Source organism: Anneissia japonica, unplaced genomic scaffold (genome assembly GCF_011630105.1).
Source record: "Anneissia japonica isolate Jap-2015-1 unplaced genomic scaffold, ASM1163010v1 scaffold288256_len377385_cov191, whole genome shotgun sequence".
NCBI lineage: Eukaryota > Metazoa > Echinodermata > Crinoidea > Comatulida > Comatulidae > Anneissia > Anneissia japonica.
In genome coordinates, this window is record NW_022721455.1 from 23,444 (window position 1) to 49,217 (window position 25,774).

Consider the following 25,774-nt stretch of genomic DNA (forward strand, 5'->3'; position numbering starts at 1 on the left):
AATTGATATAACATTACTGATGTCGTACACACCCTTCAGTGTGAAATGTGGCTCTCTTTGCAAGCACATCTCACATCTAAGGAAAGAAGAGCTTAGATTGGTACCAAATAAAATAATTTTGTTATCAACATTAATACATTATGCTAATTTTCATCTTTGTAAGCGCATAAGACAGTGAAAATTATTTCTGTGACAGTCTTTTGAAGTGTGTAAAGCTCCATTTTAACCCATATATTCAAAATATTTGGGAGGGGGATGACACAATGGACCATCCCCCTTGTCAAATATTGGGGGGGGGGATATATCCCCCCCCCCCCGGATCTACGCCTATGAAGAAGAGGAAAACAACAACTTAAGCTAGACATTTAAAAAAAATCCCAAAATGTAAGTACTTAAATAAAAGGAAATTTTTTTTTTTAAATTTATCTATTTCTTTATTCTTTCTTGTTTCTAAATTAACTTACTAGTTCGTAGCGCTGTCCAGAATGCGAAAAAAAAATGAGTTACTTTCATCATTGATTTTGGCAACCTTACGGCAAGATATGACTTTCAGCAAATGCGATAATTTGACGCAAGAAGAGCGCCTAAATCGACTTTTTCTGTTTATGTTTGAAGAAACTCTTACAACAAATTACACTTGTTTTACCACTCTCTGTGTTCTGTTACAATGTCTGAAAATGAAATTGAGGACAAGTCTAAAAAAATATTTAATAAGGTAGGCCTAATGTACGATTGTAGATTTTGTAAATAGCAAACAGACTAAAAAAAAAAGTTATGGTATTTCAATCAAGCCAGCCTCTCGTCTAGACCTAGGCCTAGCCTAGGCCCCATGCGTTAGGCTAGGAATCACCGGTCCATGTAAAAAAGGTAGGCCTCCTAGGGCCTAAGTTTGATCACCTTTGCAAGGAGAATAAGTGTTCCCAATTAGCGCCCAGTAATACTTGATAAGACTACTAGGCTGTGAGTGTAGCATATTATAGTTAATAGTACTACCTAGCTAGGCCTGACGTCCGGTTCGGCCGGGCACCTGTTCAGTTCGGCCGGGAGATATTCAATGCCCAAATAAGGGTTATTGTATGGAACGCCGAGTAGTGTAATCAATGCGTGAATTAGATATCACAGTGTAACGTTGGCCGCAGGTTAAGGGTAAATCATCCATAATAAAATCGAATTGTTGAAATATTAAGATAAAAATGTATTGTTTGTTTTTACTTTTACTTAGAAGAACACTAGGGGCCTATACCGTTTAAATATGTAATTAAGTACGTTATTATTATGATTGATTGTTTTACGGAGTAGTTTTAATAGCATAAATTTTAGTTAAGAAGTGTTTTACATTTATTTTATCCTGCAAAATAATCTAAGTTGAAACTTTATTGCTTGAAAGAAATTTAATTTAACTATAGCCGTAACTTATCAAGAAACTTGACTTTGTATTTTGGAATATTGTATATAATAATATAATTAATTAATCCTGCATTATACAGTAATTATATATGTACCTAAACAAGCGTTCCATAAAAAAGTGATTAATTGGTTACCATATTTAAATAATTAATTAATAATTAAATCTAGGCATGAATGGAAATGACTTGCTTTAAATAGGTATCAAGCTGCCAGTACTAAGTTGCCTAGGTAACAATTAATTCAGTGAGAAACGTTCCCACAAGTAGGGTCCAATGATAAGCTAGGGCGGCCTAGTGTAGGCCTAGGCCTACAGTAGTACTGTATGTAGTAGTTTACTGTATGTGTATCTTCTTCACTTCAGTTTGATGCCTAGGCTTATTACAGTACAGTAGACCAACTTGAACTAGCTAGAGAGCTGACTAGAGGTGACGAAGCAATGTAGAGTTGTGTATGTTGTACCATACAACATTTTGCAATGATGAAGGACTATTATTACTTTACTTTACCAGTCTTTTTAAAGAACTTTTTAATGTCAAATATGATATATAATTGTTTAGTCCCCTAGGCCCATAGACATATTTTGGAATCACAGTACCCAGTTTTTGTTTTTGCTGTTATTTTTATTGTCATCATTTTGTTAAATTGATATTTATTTTTATTATTATTACTGTATTATTGCTCTATACTATTGTCAATGTAAATATAATCATTTAATATTGTTCCCTCCATGTATCCGCAATTACTTCTATAACAGAGGCGTAAAGAAAAGCAATCTTGATGGGATTTATAGTAGCCCCTGAAATCTAAAAAAATCAACTTTTTACTTGTTTATAGGCGAATATATTATATCGAATTTCGCAAGGTTTGTGTACATTATAGTGGGTATTACTTTTGAGAATTTACAGTGCGATCAGTATTAAGGTATAGGAAAAGGTAATGTACTGTATGAAAACAACTGCCCACCATTATCATGGGAAAATAGCCAGGAAGGAATGGCACTATGATTGTTCAAAATATTGTTTATAAATACTTATTCTAGCATTCTCTGTGCTTTGTATGCTTTAAAATTTGTGAACCTTAACTAGCCTAGAAATTGTAGCATGTCAAAATTGTAGTCGCGGAACAAACACCCTCGTGCATACCTACTGTACAGTAAACAGGCCGCGTAGAGATGCAGGGGCCTACTGTGTAGGCCTAGCTTCTTTTGAAAAATCTTATCTTTTGTAGCATAAAGCAAACCATTTCCTATTACTGAGCATCACTCGCGTTGCCTGTTTACAATTGATACCCACTATACCTCATGTGACCAACCTAGCGGAATGTGTCTATTTTTAGTATAGCAAAGGGGCTAACAAGTTAATATACTGTACAGTATGCACATTAAGTCGTTTGAAATTTGGATTTAAGTTTTATGAGTAAGACACGAATAGGTTAAGGCCTAACTAATTAATAGGCTCTTTAACGGACAAGTTTACCGATTTATATATATAATTTGAGAGCTGATTAAATATAATGGGTACATCCCATTTTTGAAATTACGAATCTTGTGTGCGTTTGTTACGTAGACGCTCTAAACTAAATTTGCGTTGACGTGCCAGGTGCATCGCTCCATTTGAGTTTAGCTACAGGCTATATTATAATGCATTTTCGCGTTTTTTTTTTCCATTTTTAATTACATTTATTATGTTTTATTACATTTTATTTGCACTAAAAATTGTTACTAATGGTAATTACTTTAGTTTTCTTTGCCGGGCATACACAGGCAGCATTGTACAACATTTATACAAAGGCAAATCTTGGCCGACAAATCCATCTCTGCTCTTTTGTGAGTGGTTGACGATGCGACACCGTCTTCTGATTATCAGTAGGGTGCTTTCAATTGGACGACAGTGGCAGGACCTCCAATCTAAAGATGTCACATAAAGTCATCTTGAGCCTACGTAGAGAATGTAGGTTGGTCACAGATGAGCGAATCCATTCTTGAGTTGCGTCGTTGCGCAAATTAAAAGCTTGCTAATGGCAGTCTGAGCGGATTGTCATTAAAATTAATCTTTTGTGCTGCTCATCGCAATGTTTCCATGTACACATGTCAGTGCAGAGTGTTCTCGGTTTTTGTCTATTTATTTTTTGAGCTCAGTTATACTAAAGCCACAATCGCACTGGACTTTTTTTGGTAAAACTAACCAACATGTTGGCTAGTTTTACCATAATTAGTCCAGTGCGAACAGCACAGGAAGTTTACCTGACAGGAAACTTACCCAAGCCACGCGGTTAATTTAACCGAGTCCCGCTTGCCCAGGAAAACTGACCAGGTTAGTTTTACCTACAGTAGCAGGAAAGTCCAATGCGAACAGCGCAAGTCAGGTAAACTTCCCAAGTCATCACAGTGAATGACCTTCCTCAGGCTGTCAGGCAATTACGCATGAGCTGTGACCTGGAATAAAACGTCACACACAAACATCTTGATTAATTTCGCGCGTGTTTGCTAGTGTCTTGATTTTGAGTAATTTTGTCATTTTTTTCACTTGTTTACTCAGTTTGTTTCAATGGCCGATTTATATGGAGCATTAATAAATGTGCTTCCGTTAATTGTTTTGCCACACATACCGGAAGAGAACGTCACGATTTAGCGCCCCCAATAGTTGAATCTGTACGAATGGTTAGTTTCACCATGGCCTGTGGTAAAACTAACCACGTCGATAAATCCCAGTGCGAACGACAGGAAGTTTACCCATTGGAATGTTACCCACAGTCTCGGTAAAAATTTCCCTATTTTAAATCCAGTGCGATTGCGGCTTAAAAGAATGAAGAATTAAACTGTATGAAATTTAGAATGAGTGGACACCTTTTAAGGGGACACTTTAGTTTGTTCTGAGGTCCTCTTAATAGGAGAAATGTATTGCACCTAGATTCAAGTTTTTCAAATATAACAAATATAACATTTCATATTAGGTTTTAAATGACTTTATCATATTATTTTATTTTATAGTTTATTGATGCAGTCAAGGATCGTATTCAGCCTGATAAACAAGTTTCCATTCCAGCATTTTTACGCAAAAAATATGAAAAGGCTGCGGTGAAATATACATCTTCAAAGGATTTTCAACACATGATTCTAGAACATTTGATAAACATCAGAAAAAGGAAAGGATCAATATACACACACATCCACGAAGTTGTAGGTATACTAAATGCTTCGAAACAGAAAAATGGAGAAATAAATAGTAAATCAAACTCTGATCATAAATATGATGAATTGGAAGAAAATACTGGAGAAGGAACATCAGTTGATGATGAAACAAACACAAAATCTCGGCGTAAAAAGCAAAAAAAGCAGAAGCGTAGAGTAAAAAAGCTGGAATTGCATTTGAAAGAATTATCAAAAGAAATCAAGCGGTTAGGTGAGAAAGAGTTAACCCTTGAAGATATGGATGATGAAGAGTCAGATCATATAATGGAACATAGACTCAAGTTACGCTTCAATCGTGTCTGGGAAAAGCTGTGTGAACTTAAAGGTCTTCCACCAAGCACTGGTAGAGTTACTGAGCAGTACTTGATATTTGAGGGAACTCGCTTTAAGGAAATTAACCAGAAACTTGAGAAGTTGATGAACTCCTCAGAATTTCCTAACTTCAAGGATATTCTTGTAGTTGTAAGGAAAGTAAACAAAAGAAAAAGTCTGAATCTGAGTGATAGAGAACTCTCTGACATTGCAGAGACATCCTTTAAAACCATTGGTAATCGTTTACAGCAACGAAGAGAGGTTGATCTTGCTTACAACTTTGGATCACATGTAACAGAAAGTTTTAAAATTGCAGATGATCCTGCAAGATCCGATCCAGAGTTAAATAAGAAACTGAAAGAAAATCACAAACTTGGCAAGGAAAGATTAGATAAATGGATAAGTAAATGCTCAGAAAAGCAAGATTTAGGTGAGGATTATGCAACTGGATCAAGCCATGATGAACCACCAACAAAACGAATTAAGAAAGATAGCAGCAGTGAAAGCTCTGATGAGTCTGAGAAAGAAGATGAAGAGGATGACAATGAGGATGAGGATGAGGATGACAAGAAATTGGAGGAAGAAATTATTTGGGATGATAACCTAGATGATGAACTAGAGGGAAGCACCAGTGAGGATGAGGAAGAAGTTGTCACCTCATCAATAGCTTCAAGTGAGGTGAATACTGAGGATGAGCAATTTTTACCTGATCAGAATACATTCAGTTATCAGAAAAGTGTGGAGAATGATAGTGGAGTGCAATGCACTAATATTGTGATGGCTAATCCAAGCACCCAGATGACTAATCCAAGTAACCAGGTGGTTAATCCAAACACCAAGGTGGCTAATTCAAAAAGCCAGGTGGAAAGTACTCAGGCACCCAATCCAAGTACAAAAGTGGCTAATCTAACTAGCTCCACAGGCAAGTAGAAGGCACGTGGCTTGCATTTCACGCACTTGAATAGCTTCCATTCTTTTAACTACTTGAAAATAAAGATTTAATTTTTTATTTGTGGAATCTGCAATTTTGATTCTTCAATATCATTTTCTTTTTCAATTAGTTGATGTTTTGTATTTAACATGTTATTAATCTTTTAACTGCTGTCTGTTCTCTACTGCATAACTGTTTAGCAATTAATCTTTCTTATTTACAACTTTTAAAGCTTGAGCTTGTTCATTACAGTATACCCCTATTATTAGAAATTTCAATTATAGAAAAAGAAATTTACAATTTTAAACATTCCTAATATTTTTATCTTTTTTATTTATACATTGCACTTTTCATCCACATCTGTGCTTTCATTATATCTGTATATTACACAAATTACTAATAATAATTACTATTTTATATTTGTGTTGTCTACTTTACTAATTCTTTTTATGTTTTATGCAATTTTACCATGTAATTCAGCATTTTTTTGCCAGTTGGTTTACACTCTTTACATTGCCTTCACCAACAACATTGGTAATCAGTGTAATGCCTTTGATAATAATAATAATAATGCCACTATCAAAATATTGGGGAAAATGTTGGGGGAAAAAAAGGATTTCTTCCATTTTGTTAAATTTATAACACAAAACATTTTTCCTACAGATGATTATCTTAAATGTGAGCTAACTGATTGCAAAATGGATGTCAAAGTTCAATCACCTCAAGAGGTTACAAGTTCTACAAGTCCAAAGCAACAGTCTGAAGTGATGGACTCACCAAAGGTGACAGAAGCTTCACCAGACATCATTGTTCTATCTAGCTCGGATGAAAGTCCACCAAATTCTCCAGTTAATAAACGCTATAACCGTATGATGGGGTGTGCGAAGGATATACCACCTCCAGTTTCCTCAGAGGAGGAAGACTGTATATATATATCTGATTAAGATAACTGACATGACTTTGTCTATTGACTTTGTGTTCATACATCTATCAATCTGTATCTGTGTCTGTCTACATCCATCTGTCTTCAGGTACATCCATTTGTCTCTGTGTCTGCCTACATCCATCTGTCTCTGTGCCTATCTACATCCATTTGTCTCTGTGCCTATGTTGGTCCATTTTTGTTTCTGTTTCTTGACTTTTCCTATGTCTACCTGTCTCTGTGCCTCCGTCAATCTGTCCTGCTGTGTCAGTTTGTGTGTGTGTTTGTCAGTGTATATCTGTGTCTACGTCAATACTGTAATAGAAACTACAGTACAACTTGTGAAGGATTATTAACCGTTATACTGTAAAATTACAGTTACTTTTTATCAGAAATTGTTAGAGATTCTCATATAAAAGTTAGTATAGATTGAACAATTATTTTTGGGGTTGGTAAAATTGTAACTACTGTAATTGTAACCACCACATTTCCCTTTTGAATTTGAATTTTGTAATGTGTTCTGCTTTTTTATTTTAACTGGAGTATTTTTATTTTAACTGTAGTATTTTAAATATTGAAACAATTTAATATTATTACTTTAAATTATTCTTTTCATTTTTAATTTTCCTTAAATTTGCAATACAGTTATTTTGAATTTGAACCATGGGACTACTGTATAATATTTTAAGGTATCAATTGATAACTAAAGCTTGAAAAGTCACATTAGTCTTTTTTTTACTAGTACAAAACATACTTATTTTTGCTACCCTTTCCCTTGTCCAGAAAGATTTCCATTTGTTCTCATAAAAATGCTACATACAGTATACCTACACTTTTACCTTCCCCCACTTAAATTAAGGATGGTCATTGAACCCTACATTTTTAAGGCTAAAATTAGGGTGTGTTTAGTTCTGAAACCTAGGCTATTAAATGAATTTAAAGGGATCTATTTTGAATAGCCTACACCATCTGTGAGGTCCAAGGTTGAAATTGTCAACACGATGTTTGCAGAAATAAAATTAAATTGGTGATTTTTTTTTTAGTTCCCATTGCATTGTTTACTTGCTTAATATTTTTTCGTACAATTACCATTATAATAAATCTTATTTATACAGTATAAGCAATCATGATAACAGTTAAAGTACTCATCTGCGTTAAATAATATTTCAGTAATCAGGAAATGTACGCTATCTACCACGAGTACTAAAGTTTTGTCTGATTGGCTTCAAACGTGGTAAAACGAAAACTGACCTTTTGGTTTTGGTACGTGTGTGAATATGCTAATTAGTCATTTTCATAATATTTTAATAATCAGGAAATTTACGCTTATTACCATGAACATTTTTAGATAAGTCAAATGGTATTAAAGCGACGAAGCCTATTGTTTTTAATACGTGTCTGAATATGCCAATTGTTCATTTTTAATATTTCACAAAGCTTTTTACACTAAATACAGTACAGTACTATCATAATCCCCATAAAATATTTTACATTTAGTTAAAATTGTAGAGATAGTAATAAAGTGAAGGAGCTGTTGTTTTTGGGACGTGTGAATTTATGCTAATTTCTCTTTTGCATAATTAGTATCTTACTAATTTGGAAATTGGGCTAGTTACCATAGTTTAGTAAGTCTGGTTTGTTTCAAAATGCAAGATGGCAATACTGTATTTAGTGACTAGCCTTTTATATTTTGGTACGTAGGCATCAATGCCCAGAAATCTGAATTTCACGCAAAACCGAACGTCCCAAAATTATTCCTATTCTTCCTTTAAAAAAACTGATCTCCCTATCAGGAAGCTCTATTCCTTGAATTTATCCAGTACAATTGCCTAGTAACAGTAAGTTAAATGTGAAACGTTCCCACAAGTGGTTCCAACGATACTCTTGGGAGAAGCAGGTCAAGTCTTTGTACGTGGCCAATTCAGGAATGTTATCAGAAAGAATGTCAATGCTGAAAATGGCCGACTGGTTGGTTCAGATAAACTTGTGCGATTTAGTGAATGGAGTTGTTCGCCTATATTTTAGTAGCGGTGCTTTTTAATCTTGTATATTAATTATACAGTATTTGTATTTAATTTTAATTCAGACATTGATAATCATAATCTTTAACTTGTTGACATCTGCTTGCTGTTTATATTTGTTTTCTGTTGTGTGTTATAAAACAGTACTGTAACAGTACTGTAATATTAAACAGTTTTTGTGTCTGATGTCATGATCATAGAGCTACTAGAGCGCTGACAAGATGGCAAAGCTCTATGTGTACCATCCAAGATGGCTGCCGTAGGAAAGCGCCACCTTCAGGCTTACTATACATATTATTACCATAAATAAACCCTCTGACTGACTATTATTTCATTAACGATAATTATTATTGATAATAACAAATTATTAAACTATCGTAGCCAAAAACAGGCCAAGTAGAGCATCTTATTCAAAAATAATACAAAAATTAAAATCGTGTACATTGCACCCATACACCGCAGCGCTCGAGTTTCAAACATACGGGTAACTAGCTGTACTGAAATTTCGGTGTAATTCAGGGCGCCACTCCAGGAGTTACTCATTTTTAAGGTGTTTTTAGTGTAATATAGTAATAATACAGAATATTGTCATAAATGAATATTGTTATGAAAGAAAATTTTCATGAAAAATCCAGATACATTACAATAATACACACATCTGCATATTGAAGAACATAAGATAAACTTTAAAAAAGAAAAACTCCTGTATAAGGCAGTATACACACACGCTCCCATGGGAGCCTATTTTTAAACAGGTGTCACACGTGCTCAGCCTGATGAATTCGCTTTGGGTAATTCATCACTCTCCAGACGTGCACTTGTTCTGCACGATTAGGAATGTTTTGACCCTATCCAGTGCAAGGCAACTTCAGGATCGTGTATACTACAGTCATTTTCTTAATGGATGCCGTTCGTGTTTAAAGAGCGTTTGCAGTTAAGAGCAAGATATTTCGTTATTATGTTTCTGAAATTTACAAAATCAATGAAAAGCAGTTCCGGTCGGCAGCCTATCAGCGCCGGTAGAATGGTGTCGTACGTTAACATCTTTATTATTATAAATGTCCAAATACAGAGATAAATTTAACAACTAAGGCCTAATAATAATAGACCTAATATCAATAATAATGGGCCCAATAGTAATTAATAATATTAATAATAATAATAACAATAATAATAATAGTAACAATAGAGTAAATAAAATATAATGATGTGTTGAGAATAAAGCATAACTATTAATTAAATTAATTGATAATATAGTTCATTAGTTTACAAAAAACTTAATATACATGAAATCAGATGAATTATCGTCTCTGCAACGTAGACCTACACTCATCGAGGAAGGCTATATTGTTTACTGTATACCCATGTCAACTGACGCGTTTAAGCAAAGATAAGACCATTGTTGTGAGCGCACATTTATGTTCCCGAGGGGAGAATACTACTACTGAAAGTATCTTTTTAGAAATAAATTATCAACCTAAAAACATAATTATCGGAGCTATATATCGTTTTCGGAGAATTCCCCATCAACTTATTTAGTAGTAACGTCTCTCAAATTCTTCATATTATCAATAGGGAAAATAAGATTGCGTATCTCGCTGGAGACTTCAATATTAACCTCCTAAACTGCACAGACAATCAAATATCAGAATTTATTAATACAATTTTTAATTCAAATTTTTACCCTCTAGCACCGAAACCCACGCGAATAACAACAAAAACAGCTACACTTATTGATAACGTATTTACAAATAATATTTTAGACAAAATCTCCCCTGGTATTTTAGTGTCCGATATATCTGATCATTATCCCATATTTTTCTTAATACATAATAATAGATTCCAAATATCTAAACCAGCTATAAATAAAAATTCCGATTATCTATATATCACAAAAATTACGAATAATAATTTGACTGCACTAATTAACGATCTTTCTAATCTCAACTGGGATGATGTTCATAATATCAATGATGATCCAACCCGAGCCTACAATGTATTTAATTCAAAATTTAACCATTTTTACACAAAAAATATCAAGAAACATCGCTGTAAACGGAACTATCGTAAAGAACAAAAACCTTGGATTACTGACGGCTTAATTAAATCAATTGATGCAAGAAATAAACTTTATAAAACATATCTAAAAACAAAAAAAAAGACAAAATTAATTATATTAACTACAGGAATAAACTTACTAAGTTATTAAAGACTACAAAAAAAAAGTATTACATAGAAAAATTTAAATTATATAAATTTAATATACAAAAAACCTGGCAAGTAATAAACAAAGTACTGGGTAAAACCAAAAATAATCCATTGCCATCATATTTTATTCACAATGAAGATAAAATTACTAATCCTTTAAGCATTGCATCTCATTTTAATGATTATTTTGTTAACATTGGTCCAAATTTAGCAAGCAGTATAAAGATTCCCGATTTTAATCTGAATATTCTTCATTCCTACCCCAACCTATACAAAATTCCCTTTTTCTTTCTCCAGTCTCTGAAGACGAGATGGTCGATCTAATCTCCAAACTAAATGAAAAGAAGAGTACAGGAGTTGACGGATATCTAAGCAAAGTTATAAAATCTATTTCCCCATATATGGTAAAACCTTTGACCCATATTTTTAATATATCCCTGATTAATGGAGTTTTTCCAGATCCCCTAAAGGTTGCAAAGGTAATCCCTGTTTTAAAGAAAGATGATCCTCATAAATTCAAAAATTATAGACCAATTTCCTTACTTCCCTGTTTATCAAAACACGGACCTATTAATAATTATTAATAGGTCCATGATCAAAATTCTTAGAACGTATTATTTATAACAGACTAATAGATTTTTTAAACAAACATGATGTCTTATTTAACGGTCAGTATGGTTACAGAAAAAGCTACTCTACTGAATTTGCATTAATTGATATTTATGAACAGATAACAAGCGCCCTCTCTAAACAGAACTATACAATCGGTGTTTTCCTAGACTTGTCAAAAGCCTTTGACACTATAGATCATAATATTCTTCTGCGTAAACTTAATAACTATGGTATAAGGGGTATTCCCCTTCAACTTATTAAAAGCTATTTATCTAACCGTTTCCAATTAACCTCTGTACATTCTTATGAATCTCAACTTTCACGTATCATCTGTGGCGTACCTCAGGGTTCAATTCTTGGCCCTTTATTATTTCTTATTTACGTTTACGATATTCCCAATTCCTCTAAATTACTTAATTTTATTCTTTTTGCAGATGATACAAATATTGTGTATTCTCATAACGATAAAAACTTATTATTTGATACATTAAACATTGAATTAGATTAAAGTCCCAAACTGGTTCAAATTAAACAAATTGTCCCTAAATGTCTCAAAAACTAATTATATTATATTTAAAAAAACCAAAAAGGCTAAATTTAATTATGATTTGTATATTGATAAAAATAAGATTTCCCGTGTTACTGAGACCAAATTCTTAGGAATCACAATCAATTCCAATCTTGATTTGAAACCCCATATTAATCAAGTAAGTAATCTATTATCATGTAACATAGGTATGATGAGCAAACTAAAACTTTATTTTCCTTCCAATATTCTTATTGCTTTATATAATACTATTGTTTTACCATATCTCTCATATTGCAATATTGCTTGGCAATTAACATCGACAAGTTTGAATACCTATGTCCTTGGACCAGTACTCAATCAACTAAATTAGATCGACTATTTCGTCTTCAAAAGCGGGCTCTCCGGATTTGTGCCGGAACTTCCTTCAGATCTCATACTAAGCTATCTTTAAAAAATACAACATTCTTAATATCTATGACCTTAATAAGCTCCAAGTTGTTTTGTTTATGTTTCGTCTTTCTAAAAATTCTATTCCATATCGTTTAAAAAACCTTTTTACCGAAGCCTCAAGTATTCATAATTATCCGACTAGATTTTCCCAAAATACAAATTACATAATTAACAATAATTACTCAACTGAGCTAAGACGCCATTCTATTCCGTATTATGGCCCCAAATTATGGCTGAATCTTCAAGACGACCTAAAAACAAAATTTGTTATTATGATATGCATAGGAAAAAAAAGTTATTGGTTCTCACGAGATTTACATATAATATAATCATATTTGTTTCATTTATTTTGTTGTTGTGTTATTTATTTATTTATTTTTTTAAATTTTTTTTATGTTTATGTTTCCCTTTCTTTGTTTTCCCTTTCTTTGTTTTGCTTTAAAAACATAAAATTAGTAATACAATTTAAACCATTATGTAAGGGGGCTATGGCTTAAAGCTGATCAGACGAGTCTAATCAGCTTATATAGCCTCCTCCACAAATCAAATCCGATTGTTTGACGATTTATTATATCTGTATACTATTATTATTATTATTATTATTATTATTATTATTATTATTATTATTATTATTATTATTATTATTATTATTATTATTATTATTATTATTGTTATCATATGTATAATATATAATATTATTGATTTGTGGAAATAGACATTGAACATAGAACTCCAGTTCAGTTCAATTGTAGGTGTTGAGGTTGGAACTGACTGTGTGTTTTGTTAAAACATCTTGACACGAAAATAATGACAGAATCAGTGTTTCATCTAGCTACTACAAACTAACAATTTATTGTGTCCAGCTACATATCTACTCCGTTTGAATAACTATAGAAGAGTGACTCACATCAATGGGATAAAATAGGCTACAGGTTACTGTACAGTATATGTACAAATGATGATTTATTATATTATGTGGTCTAGGACCAATCTTACGATCTTACGATTTCCTGACCTCATCCCATTGGTATGTACTGTACACTTTCACATGTGAATGAACTGATTGTTCTAATTCTAGTTCTAGTAACCATGGTGATTTGTTATGCAAAATGAGGACATGTATCTCAAGAGTAGGCGATCAGCCCTGCCGTACTTCACCGGTAATTCCCCATACTCGTGGGAATTCCTTTGCTTAGGCCCCACCAACGAATTTTTACACCCGGTGAGAAAAACAGAATTTCCCACGAGCGTGAGAAAAAGAGACTGAATTAATGTTAGATAAAACTTATAGACACTCAAGTAACATGCATTTAAAATTAGTACAGCATGCATGTTTTATAATCAGTCATACAATCGCCGATATTTTACTGTTAAAAGTGATATATTGTGTCCTTGAAATTTTAAAAATTTGACTTGGAACGTCGTGGAATTGCCCTTGAAATGTGCTTGTTTAAAAACGTACGAACCTGTCGATTGAAATGACTTGCCAGTAAACGTTTTTCTGGTTAAGAATAAAGTGAAAGATATGCTTTCCGTTGCTTTATTAATGTGTATTCCTGCTTTAGTCCTAAAAATCAATTTAATGACGTTTTATTCGGAATTGGACGCCATCGTAGTGTAACAAATGAACAACACTCATTCTTTAAACTCGCACTTCTCAAAATAAGCTCCCAGCGGGAGCGTGTGTCTACTGCTTGACAAATCGATGTTTTAGGTCTAGGCCAGGCACGACTTTGCCGAATCCCAGTTTGCCGACTCAAAATCAATGAATCCCAGTTGGCCGAACCCCAGTTTGCCGAACCCAGTTTGCCGAAAGTCAGTGAAAAAGCAGTGAATATTAACAGCAGCATAAAATTCACGATGGAATACTCCCTTCTCTTACCATGGACCTATTTAATACTAATAGGTCCATGTTTTTAGCATGACTGCATCTGTACGAAGTGGTGGCGATATTTCTTTTTTTCTTTCTTTATTATATATATATATATATATATATATATATAATATTTGTTTAAACCATTAACATTAGATTTAAGACAGAGGAACCAACTGATCTCATCACATCAGTTCTTGCCTTAGTAGATTTGAAATTGGTTCTAGTCTAAATCACTGATAGTATGGCTCGGTAAATTAAACTGGTGAGCAACTCAGGGAAGCCATGTTGATGGTATTTAACTAATTTGTTTGGAGTTGTCATACATGCAAACATTTTGATAGTGAGAAACGGGGGAATTTGGTGCGAAACGCCACCGAATGCCTTGGCGTATGGGAGAGGGGTGTGTCCCCATTAAGTGGGTTGTAACACCCTGAAAGCTTTAGCTCTTTATGTAGACGTATTATAAGGGTAAATCTCATGATTTTAGCAACTGTAACTTCATGTCTAATTATTCAACGTAAGGTTTGGTGCACTTACGTCCCTATTCTGTATTCAACAATATCGTAATTATTAGGCCTATTTACAGTACCTTCATTTAAAACCATTTCAGACACTCCTCCACTCACGGAGACGCGAAAAATATTGAAAGACAACGTAAATATTGAAGTTTTTCGTAGTATGTTATTGGGAAACAAAAGACAAAAATAATATATAAGTACGCCTATGCAATTTTCTCTGTAAACAGACGGGGGACAGATCCTGGTGCCACCCCTCACAATTAGTAGGCCCTAGCCTACTAGTACTAGTCAATGTTGGCGACCTAGCCTAGCTATACACTTGTAGCTAGGGCTACTAAGAGTCTACGACCGGCGGGACAATGACAAAGATACCAACATAGACTAACCTATACTGAAGTAATGTAAACTGAAACTCGACAATAAAAAAAAAATAGAACACACTCTTCCTTATTTAATATTTGTTTTAATAAATCTGTTTAATTAAAACATTCTCGATTACACTGAGCACCAGCTAGTTTCTGTCACGCGCGCACTATGGAACTTTAGGCGATCTGACGTACGGGTGTACGGTTATGTTAATGTTAAATAATGTTAATGTTAAATAATGTGTTATGTTAATGTTAAATAATGTGTTTTTAAGTTAAAACTTTGAGTAAGCTAATTATAATCAACACATCGGGGCTTTTCATGCCTATTTCAATAGCTAGGCACTATAGTCAATACAACAGTAAAGGTTCGGTACGGAAAACCAAACAGTTCGGAGGGGTGTCGGTATTGGAAGAGTAGATTGCAACTTACGACATACGATCGTGAGCCGTCATTCCACAACGCGGACCTGGTTTAACTAACATGTTGCCGTGCAACAAGGATTGGAAACGGCTGAGTATTTTATTCACTTGTGCTAGTAAATTTGGAACTTCGACTTGTGTGTTGTGTTATAGTAAATTTTAACTTAATTCGAATTGAACAAACAATTTACACAGTAATACATAGGAAAGAAATGGGTTTCGACTAACATACATTAATTACTACGTTCATCACTATAAACTATTATTTTTCCAAGTAGGCCCCTGCAATAGAGGCTGCAAAAACCACCTTTTCAGTATTTGCTGGATCTGTGGTTTAATGCTTGCCGTTTATTTTTTTTTCAGAAATCTATATATTTGAAACATTTTTTGATTCAAATAAGTTTAAAAAAAGAACAAAAAACAGATAAAACAGGTGCAACTTGCTTTGAAAAACGAGCTTTCACAGCTCACTCTAGTCCCTTAAGATAATGTATTACTGTGCAGTAGTTAGTCGAAAACAATATAACCACTTTTTATGTTACTTAAACTATTAAAAAAAAACAAAAAAACAAAAAACGTATGCTTTATAACAATGAATTACACACATACATAAAACAAAATTCCATGTATCATTTTTTTGCCCCGAGTGTAGCGGGAAAACATTTTGTAAAATAGGTTTCAAGAAAACCATAAAAAAATACACCCTTATAACATTAAATGCTGAAGTAGGTGGGCTTTGCCTATATCCCAGGGCTCTACACGGACACAAACAACACCTTTACCCTTTACCCCTTCAAGGTAGTAGGACCCGAAGAAACCATGGCCCTCGGGCCTCTTTGTTACGCCTGTTCCAAAGAGAATATCCACATAATATGAAATAGATACCCTTTCCAAAAACCACTTTGGATTCGCCCCTAAAGAGGCATCAACGGCCAATTATTGGCTTACACAATCGCTACACAATTAAAATTTAAAAGATATACAGCATATATGTCTATAACAAGCATAACATGCAGATGCAATAGCCTAATATTTATAATGTTATAATAGGCTAATAATAATTATTAGTTTGGTAGTAGAAGTGAGTAATAGTAGGATGAAGGATAAGAGACTATTTCTAGTATAAAAGAAGAAGGATCTAGTTTGCGATGATCAAAGGTAGGTTGAGTACACAAACGAAGAAAATCAAAAGGTAAAATGGCTGAGTTGGTAAATTCAGAAAAAAAATTGAATTGCTCGTAAATAAAGGATATATTATGTACATTTTCAATTAAACCAAATAATTTGATTTTCGAGATTTACCTATGAAAATCCTTATTATTAACAAAGTTTAATTTTAAATTTGAATAATATGACTAATTACGAAAAACATAATGTGATTCCAGTAGGAATCTCTGACATGTGTATAACTTCAGAGAAATATTTATTCACCCATGATGACATAAACACTTTTCTAATTGTCTCTGAAACAAAAATTTTCTTTCAAATCCAGAGTTCATATTCGTTCAGCATCATTTTGTTCTTGACGGTCTGAGTCCGAATTCACGTTAGATTCATTATGAAATTTAATCTCAGTCTGAAAAATAAGAATGTCGTATATTTTTATTGTGTTTTTGTTAAATACAAACATAGCTCAGTGGCCGCTTTTTTCAAATAAGGTAGGCCTAAAACTTTATATATAAATAATATGAAATTAAATTTTAATACAGTGTATGCCTAATCATCATTATCATACGCCTATAAACTTAATTTCCATCAATGTTTGATAATATTTTGAGAAAAATATTGTCCCAATTGGGTATTAGAATTATTAATACTGTTCACTATGATCATCATCAACACCTGTAGCATCGTTATTATCAATATCATATCATCATTAATATCATAGATCATCAATATCATCATTATCAGGGAACAGTTAAATTTAACTGTTCCCTGATGATTATCAATACCATTTTTATTATTTATTTATTTCAACATATTCTTTTAGGGTGGTCCATCCAGCCAGAGTTGATCAAAAAATTTAGTGAAGCTTTTCACCAACTTCACTAAAATGGGTTTTTTTTATATTAGTCTTTATATTAGGAATAACATCAATAATACTAATTTGTTGGCTCCATTCTTATTTTTAATAAGTTATATAAATAATTTTACTCTAATTTTATTTCCTATAGGCCTACAATTGAATTTTATATTTTTTTCTTCTCTCTTTTGCCCATACCGACTACACCTTCCAAATATTTAGATATTCTCCTATTTATTTACTTTTTTTGTGAATTTTTAGTGTTTTTTATATATTTCTGATATATATATATATATGTATATGTATATATATGTGTGTGTATATATGTGATATTGATTCATAATTTATGCATTTTAGTTTGAAATTATGTTATATTAAATGCTTGCGGTACACAACGTAGATTTTGGAAAAAAAACTCAATATAACAACAGTTCTTTTCAGAACTATCTACGTGGTGTACCACAAGCATTTAATATAATATTATAACTTCGCCATGCCAACCTTCAAACAATATTTCATTAAACTATTTCTTATTTTGGACATCTTTTTTACAAGTTCTTTTGAATTAGTTTTGGTGTTCCTTTTCATCATTTAATTTGCATTTTATTCGTAACTGTTTATGATGAATAAATAAATTTGAATTTTATTCATTATCAATATCCTATTATTACCCATTTTCTTTTATTATCAATATCATGATATTATCACAGTAGTAGCAGTAGGTATCAGCAGCAGCAGAAACATGAACAGCAGCAATTGTAGCAGCAGTCACAGTAGCAGCAGAAGCAGCGGCAGCAACAGTGGCAACGACAGCAGCGGCAGTAGCAGTAGTAGTTCTTGGAGTTATGTCCTCTTCTTAACGATGTGTGTACCTTCATAAATGACGCTGGACAATAATTTCAAGATAAGTAAGCACTGCTTGGGCATCTGTATACAGAGTACAACATGGTATGACAGTACAAAGACAAATTACTATAAATTAAAAGAATTTATGGTTGCATTTACCTGTTGCTGACAAACCTCGGTATTATTTGCTAATGCAAGAATATTTAAGAGTAATTGGTTGACCTTATCTTCGGTGTTGTTGTCTGCATTTATCTCGGATTCTAGCACTCTCAAAATTTTCTTTAGAAGGTAAATATTCTTGGTCTGTTTTCTGTCTTTCTTTGACGTCGAACGTTGTAGTTTTGTATCTTAAGAAAATATGAGAAATTGTGTGCTTAAAATATGTAAGACTGACTGCCAGTCCTCTGGTCATAGAATGAGTAAAAGTACACTGCATTGACATGGTGTTCAGGTCTGTGAGTGTATACCGGTTTTGTACTCTAGTGAATTTGGCTTCCCGGCTGGAGAGTACCGAATGTAGGTTAGTATAGAAGTTACGATGCAGCGGCGACGGTAACATTGTCCATAAAGCACAAACATTCAAAGTAAACAGTGCGTCCAACGTCATCATTTATTTTATTTAGATGTTCTTACTGGAAACTGTTAAAAGGTGTTTTTGCATACACAGTGGCGTATCTAGGGGGTGCATGGGGGGCGCACGCCCTTCAAAAAATTACTCGCCCCCGCCCCCTAAAAAATATCACAGTCAAGTAGTTCACCTTAAATCACCTTTATTTACCGTCTTTACCCACCAGAACCAGAACATTGAACTAACGTAATTTAACTAACGTATCTGTTCACAATACTATCAAATATATATAAAAACCCAGGTATTAGATATGAAAACCCAGATAGACACCCACACCACCAACACACCCATACACCTTATGACATCCGTCCAAACAAGAGGGTTGTCATTTGGCCTTTTTGACGGCCATATTCCTCAATTTGGCCGTATAAACATTCGCCTGGCCGTAGAGTTTAAAAAGTCACGGTCAAATTTTGCCGAATTTGTGGAACGTTTACATTTGTTTCGATATAGGCCTAATATACGTATTCTTGTTTTGAATATGTGTTGTTTTTGTACAAAAGCTTTGATTATAATCGTGTAGCTTTATTTACATTGAACCGTCGTACTCGTACTAGCACTAAACCCCTTTGGCCAAGTTGACGCGTAAGAGAGTTCTCTGTTCACTTAAAAGATTTTTAATAATTTAAATTGTTCGGATGAAATATATATATATTTTATGAAGTTTATCCTCATTTAAGCTTTATGAAGACAGATTATTGTAAGTTTGTACATATTGTGTTTCTTTGTATATGTTCCAACCAAGTGAATGTTTCTACCTCTTTTGGTTGAGAATTGAATAAAATAAAATAAATTGTATATGCTCTGCAGTGTTATTTATGTAAAGAGACATATAAATGCTCGATGTGGTCATTCGGGTCCGATGGCACCTCAAATTTAAAGCTAGTGTTGCAGAAACTTCTTCCAAGTTACTCTGGAGTTGTATATGAGAATAATGAAGTTCTGATAGCGACATTGATTTTTTTGTTTTAAGTTCATGCAACAATAACATTCAGAGGCGAATTTAAAAAGTTTAGATAAAAAGTGTCTATTAAAGTTTTCATAGGCTTGTTTTCACACCGGTTTGTGTTACCTTACAATGTAACTTTTATTTTAATAAAGAAAGCCACGGATTTGCCATTATGATAATTCGATAACAGGCCCTTGAAATTATTGCTATAGATCGACTACAATGTAAGTTATTAAATCAAATTTAGATCAGTCTTAATAATGTGACTTTAAATAGGCCTACCTTGCAACTAATCAAAGAACATATTTAATAGTATAATGTAGCTGGGCATTTAACATATTGCGATTAATTATAAGAACAAAAAAGTGAAAAATTAACGTTCTGTGTATATCATTTTAATTTCTTCAATTTCAAACAGATGACCGTTGGTTTTCGTGTATTTTTTGTATTTTAAATTAATATTATGTACCAACTGTTCTCTTCTAATCCGATAAAAATCTGGCCGAATTTTTGCCGATATCGAAAAACAATTTGGCCGGAATTTGTGGAACGTTTACATTTGTTTCGATATATGCCTAATATACGTATTCTTGTTTTGAATATGTGTTGTTTTTGTACAAAAGCTTTGATTATAATCGTGTAGCTTTATTTACATTGAACCTTCGTACTCGTACTCGCACTAAACACTTAATTTATGTTCCCCTTTGGCCAAGTTGACGCGTAAGAGAGTTCTCTGCTCACTTAAAAGATTTTTAATAATTTAAATTGTTCGGATGAAATATATATATTTTTTATGAAGTTTATCTTCGTTTAAGCTTTATGAAGACAGATTATTGCAAGTTTGTACATATTGTGTTTCTTTGTATATGTTCCAACCAAGTGAAGGTTTCTATCTCTTTTGGTTGAGAATTGAATAAAATAAAATAAATTGTATATGCTCTGCAGTGTTATTTATGTAAAGAGCCATATAAATGCTCGATGTGGTCATTCGGGTCCGATGGCACCTCAAATTTAAAGCTAGTGTTGCAGAAACTTCTTCAAAGTTACTCTGGAGTTTTATATGAGAATAACGAAGTTCTGATAGCGACATTGCTTTTTTTTGTTTTAAGTTCATGCAACAATAACATTCAGAGGCGAATTTAAAAAGTTTAGATAAAAAGTGTCTATTAAAGTTTTCATAGGCTTGTTTTCACACCGGTTTGTGTTACCTTACAATGTAACTTTTATTTTAATAAAGAAAGCCACGGATTTGCCATTATGATAATTCGATAACAGGCCCTTGAAATTATTGCTATAGATCGACTACAATGTAAGTTATTAAATCAAATTTAGATCAGTCTTAATAATGTGACTTTAAATAGGCCTACCTTGCAACTAATCAAAGAACATATTTAATAGTATAATGTAGCTGGGCATTTAACATATTGCGATTAATTATAAGAACAAAAAAGTGAAAAATTAACGTTCTGTGTATATCATTTTAATTTCTTCAATTTCAAACAGATGACCGTTGGTTTTCGTGTATTTTTTGTATTTTAAATTAATATTATGTACCAACTGTTCTCTTCTAATCCGATAAAAATCTGGCCGAATTTTTGCCGATATCGAAAAACAATTTGGCCGAATTTGAAAGATGGCGTGAGTTTGGCCGTGAAGCCTGTCGACTATCTGGCAACCAAGTGATTGTTCGACACCTTTAAACCTCTGTCCAAAATCGATTAAAAAGTCAACAGAAAAGAAATTAACAAGAAAATGTCGATTACAAAGTTTAGGCCATCAGTTTGTCTGACCCCTAATAGAAGGTTGTCATGCGCGATGTTTAGTGTAGATGTAAAGTTGTTGCAAAAATAATCAGGTTTTTTTCTTTCCTAAATTTATTCCTCTATTCATTAGATTTGCCGAACCCACATTTTCAACTATTGAAAGTCTCCTCTTCCTGATATGCCTCTCCTCTACGGGAAAGGCATCTTTCCACTCAGAGATAAAAGTAGTTTCGTCTGCGGAGTGAAGGAATTGCTCATGTTTTACAATAATTATCCAACCAACCAGAATGTAGGTTTTAGGCGCATGGTTATTATTTTAGATTATAAAAGTGAATAAGCATATTTAATAACCAACTAGTAAGCCTTACATATTTATATCATCTAATATCAATCTTACTCACCAAGTCTTGACGTTGTCTTAGTGCGTGGATTACTTCCAGATGTATTTTTGGTTGGACTCATATTCTTCTGTAACTGCTTCAGCGAAGATATTGTATATAGGAAAGGGTTAATTGCCGAGTTGACAGGCAGGATAAATACTGCTGCCCATGCGTACACGCTTGCTGGAATTTTAACTGTGTTTGTTAAAGACAAAATACCCATGATGATAACCGGCACCCAGCAACAGAAATCAGTGGCCACAATGAAAGCCATCCGGACGGCAAGAGAAATTTGCTGGTTCTTCAGCGAGCTTGCTGAGCTGATTTTATTAACACTGTTTCTGGACCTCTTATTCACAACAAAAATTCCAGTGTACGATATGAATATGAGGATGAAACATATCAGGTTTAAACAAATGATGATTGACACTGTGTACTCCCAACCTTGAACTCTCTCTGAAGTCAATGGCAAAGCCAAACACACACTGGTGACACCATAGTACGAATCATTGAAGTAAGCGAAAGGTAACACCGGTAACACACTTAGAATAATCATCAGGATCCAACACACTGCTACTACACGTTTCACTGTCTTTGGTGTTAGATGAAAACTTTGAAATGGGAAAGCGATGTGTACAAATCTGTCCCAACTAATCACAGTCAGAGTAAAGACAGATGATTCACTTGAAAGAACGGCCAATATGCCTGCTGCCATACAAATATAACTCTGTTTCCAGTATTTTGCATGCATAATGTAATCATTGTGATAATACACATCGGCACAGGCGACAATCAGCAGATAAACCCCCATGAGGGCATCGGATACCGCAAGATTCGTGACCAGAAAGGATTGCGTGTATGATTTGCTGTTCTGTCTAGGCCAATGTCGAGCCCTCCAAGCGATTACAAACATGTTTCCCAGGAGTGCGCTCCAACCAAATATCCATAAAAAAAATCTAAGGACCTCGTTCTGCATTAGATTTTTACAAGAAGAAAACACATCGGAAGTTGGAGAACAGTCAACTTCAGTATCAGGGTTCACTAGACAGCAAAATGCATAGTCGTCTGAGATTCTGAAAAAAAAAAAAACAGAATTAAAAACACAAGAATCTAATACTACTTCATGGTGGATTTCCTGCAACACTACACAGCATTTAAGAAAAATTTACTTTGTTTAATTGTATTGATAGATGTCCAATGTCTAGTTCGGATGAACTGAAAGAAAATTTAGCATACAGTCACAGTTAAAATATTGTATTTCCGCGTGTTTTGTGAAAATTGTGTCAAATAATAATTATAACCACAATAAGAATTTGCAATGATGACAAGAACTAAAACAATAAAAACATCAACAGCAAAAACAGCACCGAAAACAGCGACAACACCCACAGGAACGATAAGACCGACACGAATAACAACAGCAAAAAACAATGATGATGATATGATGATGATGATGATGATGATGATAATGATAATGATGATGATGATGGATGATAGATGATGATGATGATGATGATAATGATGATGATGATGATGATGATAATGATGGTGATGATGATGATGATTATGATAATAATGATGATGATGATGATAATCAATTATTACAATCGGAGTCATCAGGAAAAGAGGCGCAAACGTCATCAGCGTACAATGTCATCCCTCTGAATAGTAGCAAAAGAAGAAATAAAACAAAATGGACAGATGACATTGTCTTCTGTAGACACACACGGTGATGATGAAGATGACAGGCGACGAAGACGGCAAACGGAAAGACAGTGAATACGAAGACGGAGAAGACGACAATGATGAATGATAATAATAACAGAAACCATCCATTATTTCTGTCAGATATTTAAGATAACAAACGAAAGAGGAGGGTTTACGGGTGTATGAATACTTAAAATAAATATATAATAAAAGGGTTAAATAATGATCTAGCATCGGGCAATCACCATTTTATTGTGTACTCTTTCAGGTCGAGGAGGGAATGGTCACCAGAAAATGTATATTTTTGTACTCTCTTGAAAATTAAATTATTTAAAAGAAAGGAATGACGTCTATAATCAATGAGGATGATGATGATAACGAATCTATTAATCTAATAATGATTAATAATATAACATTTTATTCACTTATACATAAGTGAGTAACATTACTCCTGAATATAAAGTGCAACATTTATTTTGATGATGGCATTTGATATTTGCTTATAACATACGATATTTATCGCACGTGGTAAATTACCAATTTCATTTCATGGTACACTAATCGATTACACATCTATATAATGTACCTAAGACCTATGTCACATTTACTGTCACAATTCAATTTTTGAGAATCGAGTAGAGTTATGCAATAGCAAGGAATTTTAAATGTGTGGTAGTAAGTATTTGAGCGATCAGCAGAATTTGTGGACATTTTTATTGTACATAGTGGACTGATTTTTGGTATAAAAGCTACCGTTATTCTGTTGGGATTTCAATAAGTACAATGTTCATTACTATTATAGCGTCTGTATAAGCCTACTTACAATCGTTTCAGTTTCTTCAAGTCTTGAAATATGTTGATATCGTAGTCTTTAATAGCATTTTCAGAAATATCCCTGTAGAATATACAAATTATTATTGGTAAATTACTATTTGTAAATTGTGACAGAAATCTGACATCAGATGTATCTGTGGATATATATATATATATATATATATATATATATTGTGTGTGTGTGTAGGTGTGTGTGTGTGTGTGTATGTTAATAAACTGGACAAAGATAGACGTAAGTCTATGACGCACGTTTCACGCTATCACGATCCTCTGATAGACTGATCGCTAGCACATACTGCTCTCTTACATACAAAGGTGTTTTGCATATTAGCCGCGATCAGGTGGAAATTTTGTACGCATACATTTAGATACCTTTTAGCTATGTTCTCACACGGCTGCGTCCATACGAGAAAATCCCGATCAGGATACCAAAAATATGATGATCGAATCACTGGCCAATAAGAAACCGGAAATTGTAAACGCGTACGTGTGATTGGTTGATGATAAAAACGCGCTCAACTTGCTAACCGATAGCGCTTGCTAACCGTTAGCGGTATCCGGATACTGCTAACAGTTAGCGCTAACCGATCGGGCGTTCTCACGCAGGTGCTAACGGTTAGCGCTAACGATTAGCTCCCGATCCGGATACTAGGGCTCTCGTGAGAACCAGGCTATTATTAAGTAGGATTTTTGTTAAATTGAACTTCACGTGTGAATCGGGTATTATTAGCATTAAGGATAGCTAATTTTTGTCCATGCAAAGTTTGCAATTACCAAACGCTGTGCTTTTCAGTCTATCTAAGGATCGTGATAGCGTGAAACGTGCGTCATAGACTCACGTCCATCTATGCACTCTCCCGCATTGGACGTACTTACCTAA

General features: G+C 33.6%; 3 protein-coding genes across 4 annotated transcripts in view; 1 reads left to right on the top strand and 2 right to left on the bottom strand.

The window, feature by feature from the left end:
• Positions 1-498: 498 nt before the first annotated feature.
• Positions 499-6,888, top strand: LOC117111562 (death domain-associated protein 6-like). Of its 2 annotated transcripts, none has more exons than XM_033254503.1 (3): positions 499-715; positions 4,397-5,842; positions 6,504-6,637. In XM_033254503.1, exons 1-2 carry the CDS (start codon positions 668-670, stop codon positions 5,837-5,839), a joined length of 1,491 nt encoding a protein of 496 aa, XP_033110394.1. In that variant the 5' UTR covers positions 499-667; the 3' UTR covers positions 5,840-5,842; positions 6,504-6,637. The 2 variants fall into 2 exon arrangements, with proteins under 2 accessions (XP_033110394.1, XP_033110393.1); XM_033254502.1 differs by having other exon boundaries at positions 500-715; positions 4,397-5,831; positions 6,504-6,888.
• Positions 6,889-16,701: 9,813 nt separating this feature from the next.
• Positions 16,702-25,165, bottom strand: LOC117111572 (G-protein coupled receptor GRL101-like). The gene is made up of 5 exons (XM_033254518.1): positions 25,144-25,165; positions 24,884-24,955; positions 22,375-23,426; positions 18,793-18,980; positions 16,702-17,340 (listed from the first exon to the last, which is right to left on the bottom strand). Exons 3-5 carry the CDS (start codon positions 23,327-23,329, stop codon positions 17,260-17,262), a joined length of 1,224 nt encoding a protein of 407 aa, XP_033110409.1. The 5' UTR covers positions 23,330-23,426; positions 24,884-24,955; positions 25,144-25,165; the 3' UTR covers positions 16,702-17,259.
• The window catches only part of LOC117111558, a 29,497-nt gene continuing 28,602 nt past the window's right edge, over positions 24,880-25,774 (bottom strand). The window contains exon 23 of the mRNA XM_033254497.1: positions 24,880-24,955. Within this exon, the coding sequence (XP_033110388.1) occupies positions 24,880-24,955 (76 nt within the window). The remainder of the gene's footprint in view (positions 24,956-25,774) is intronic.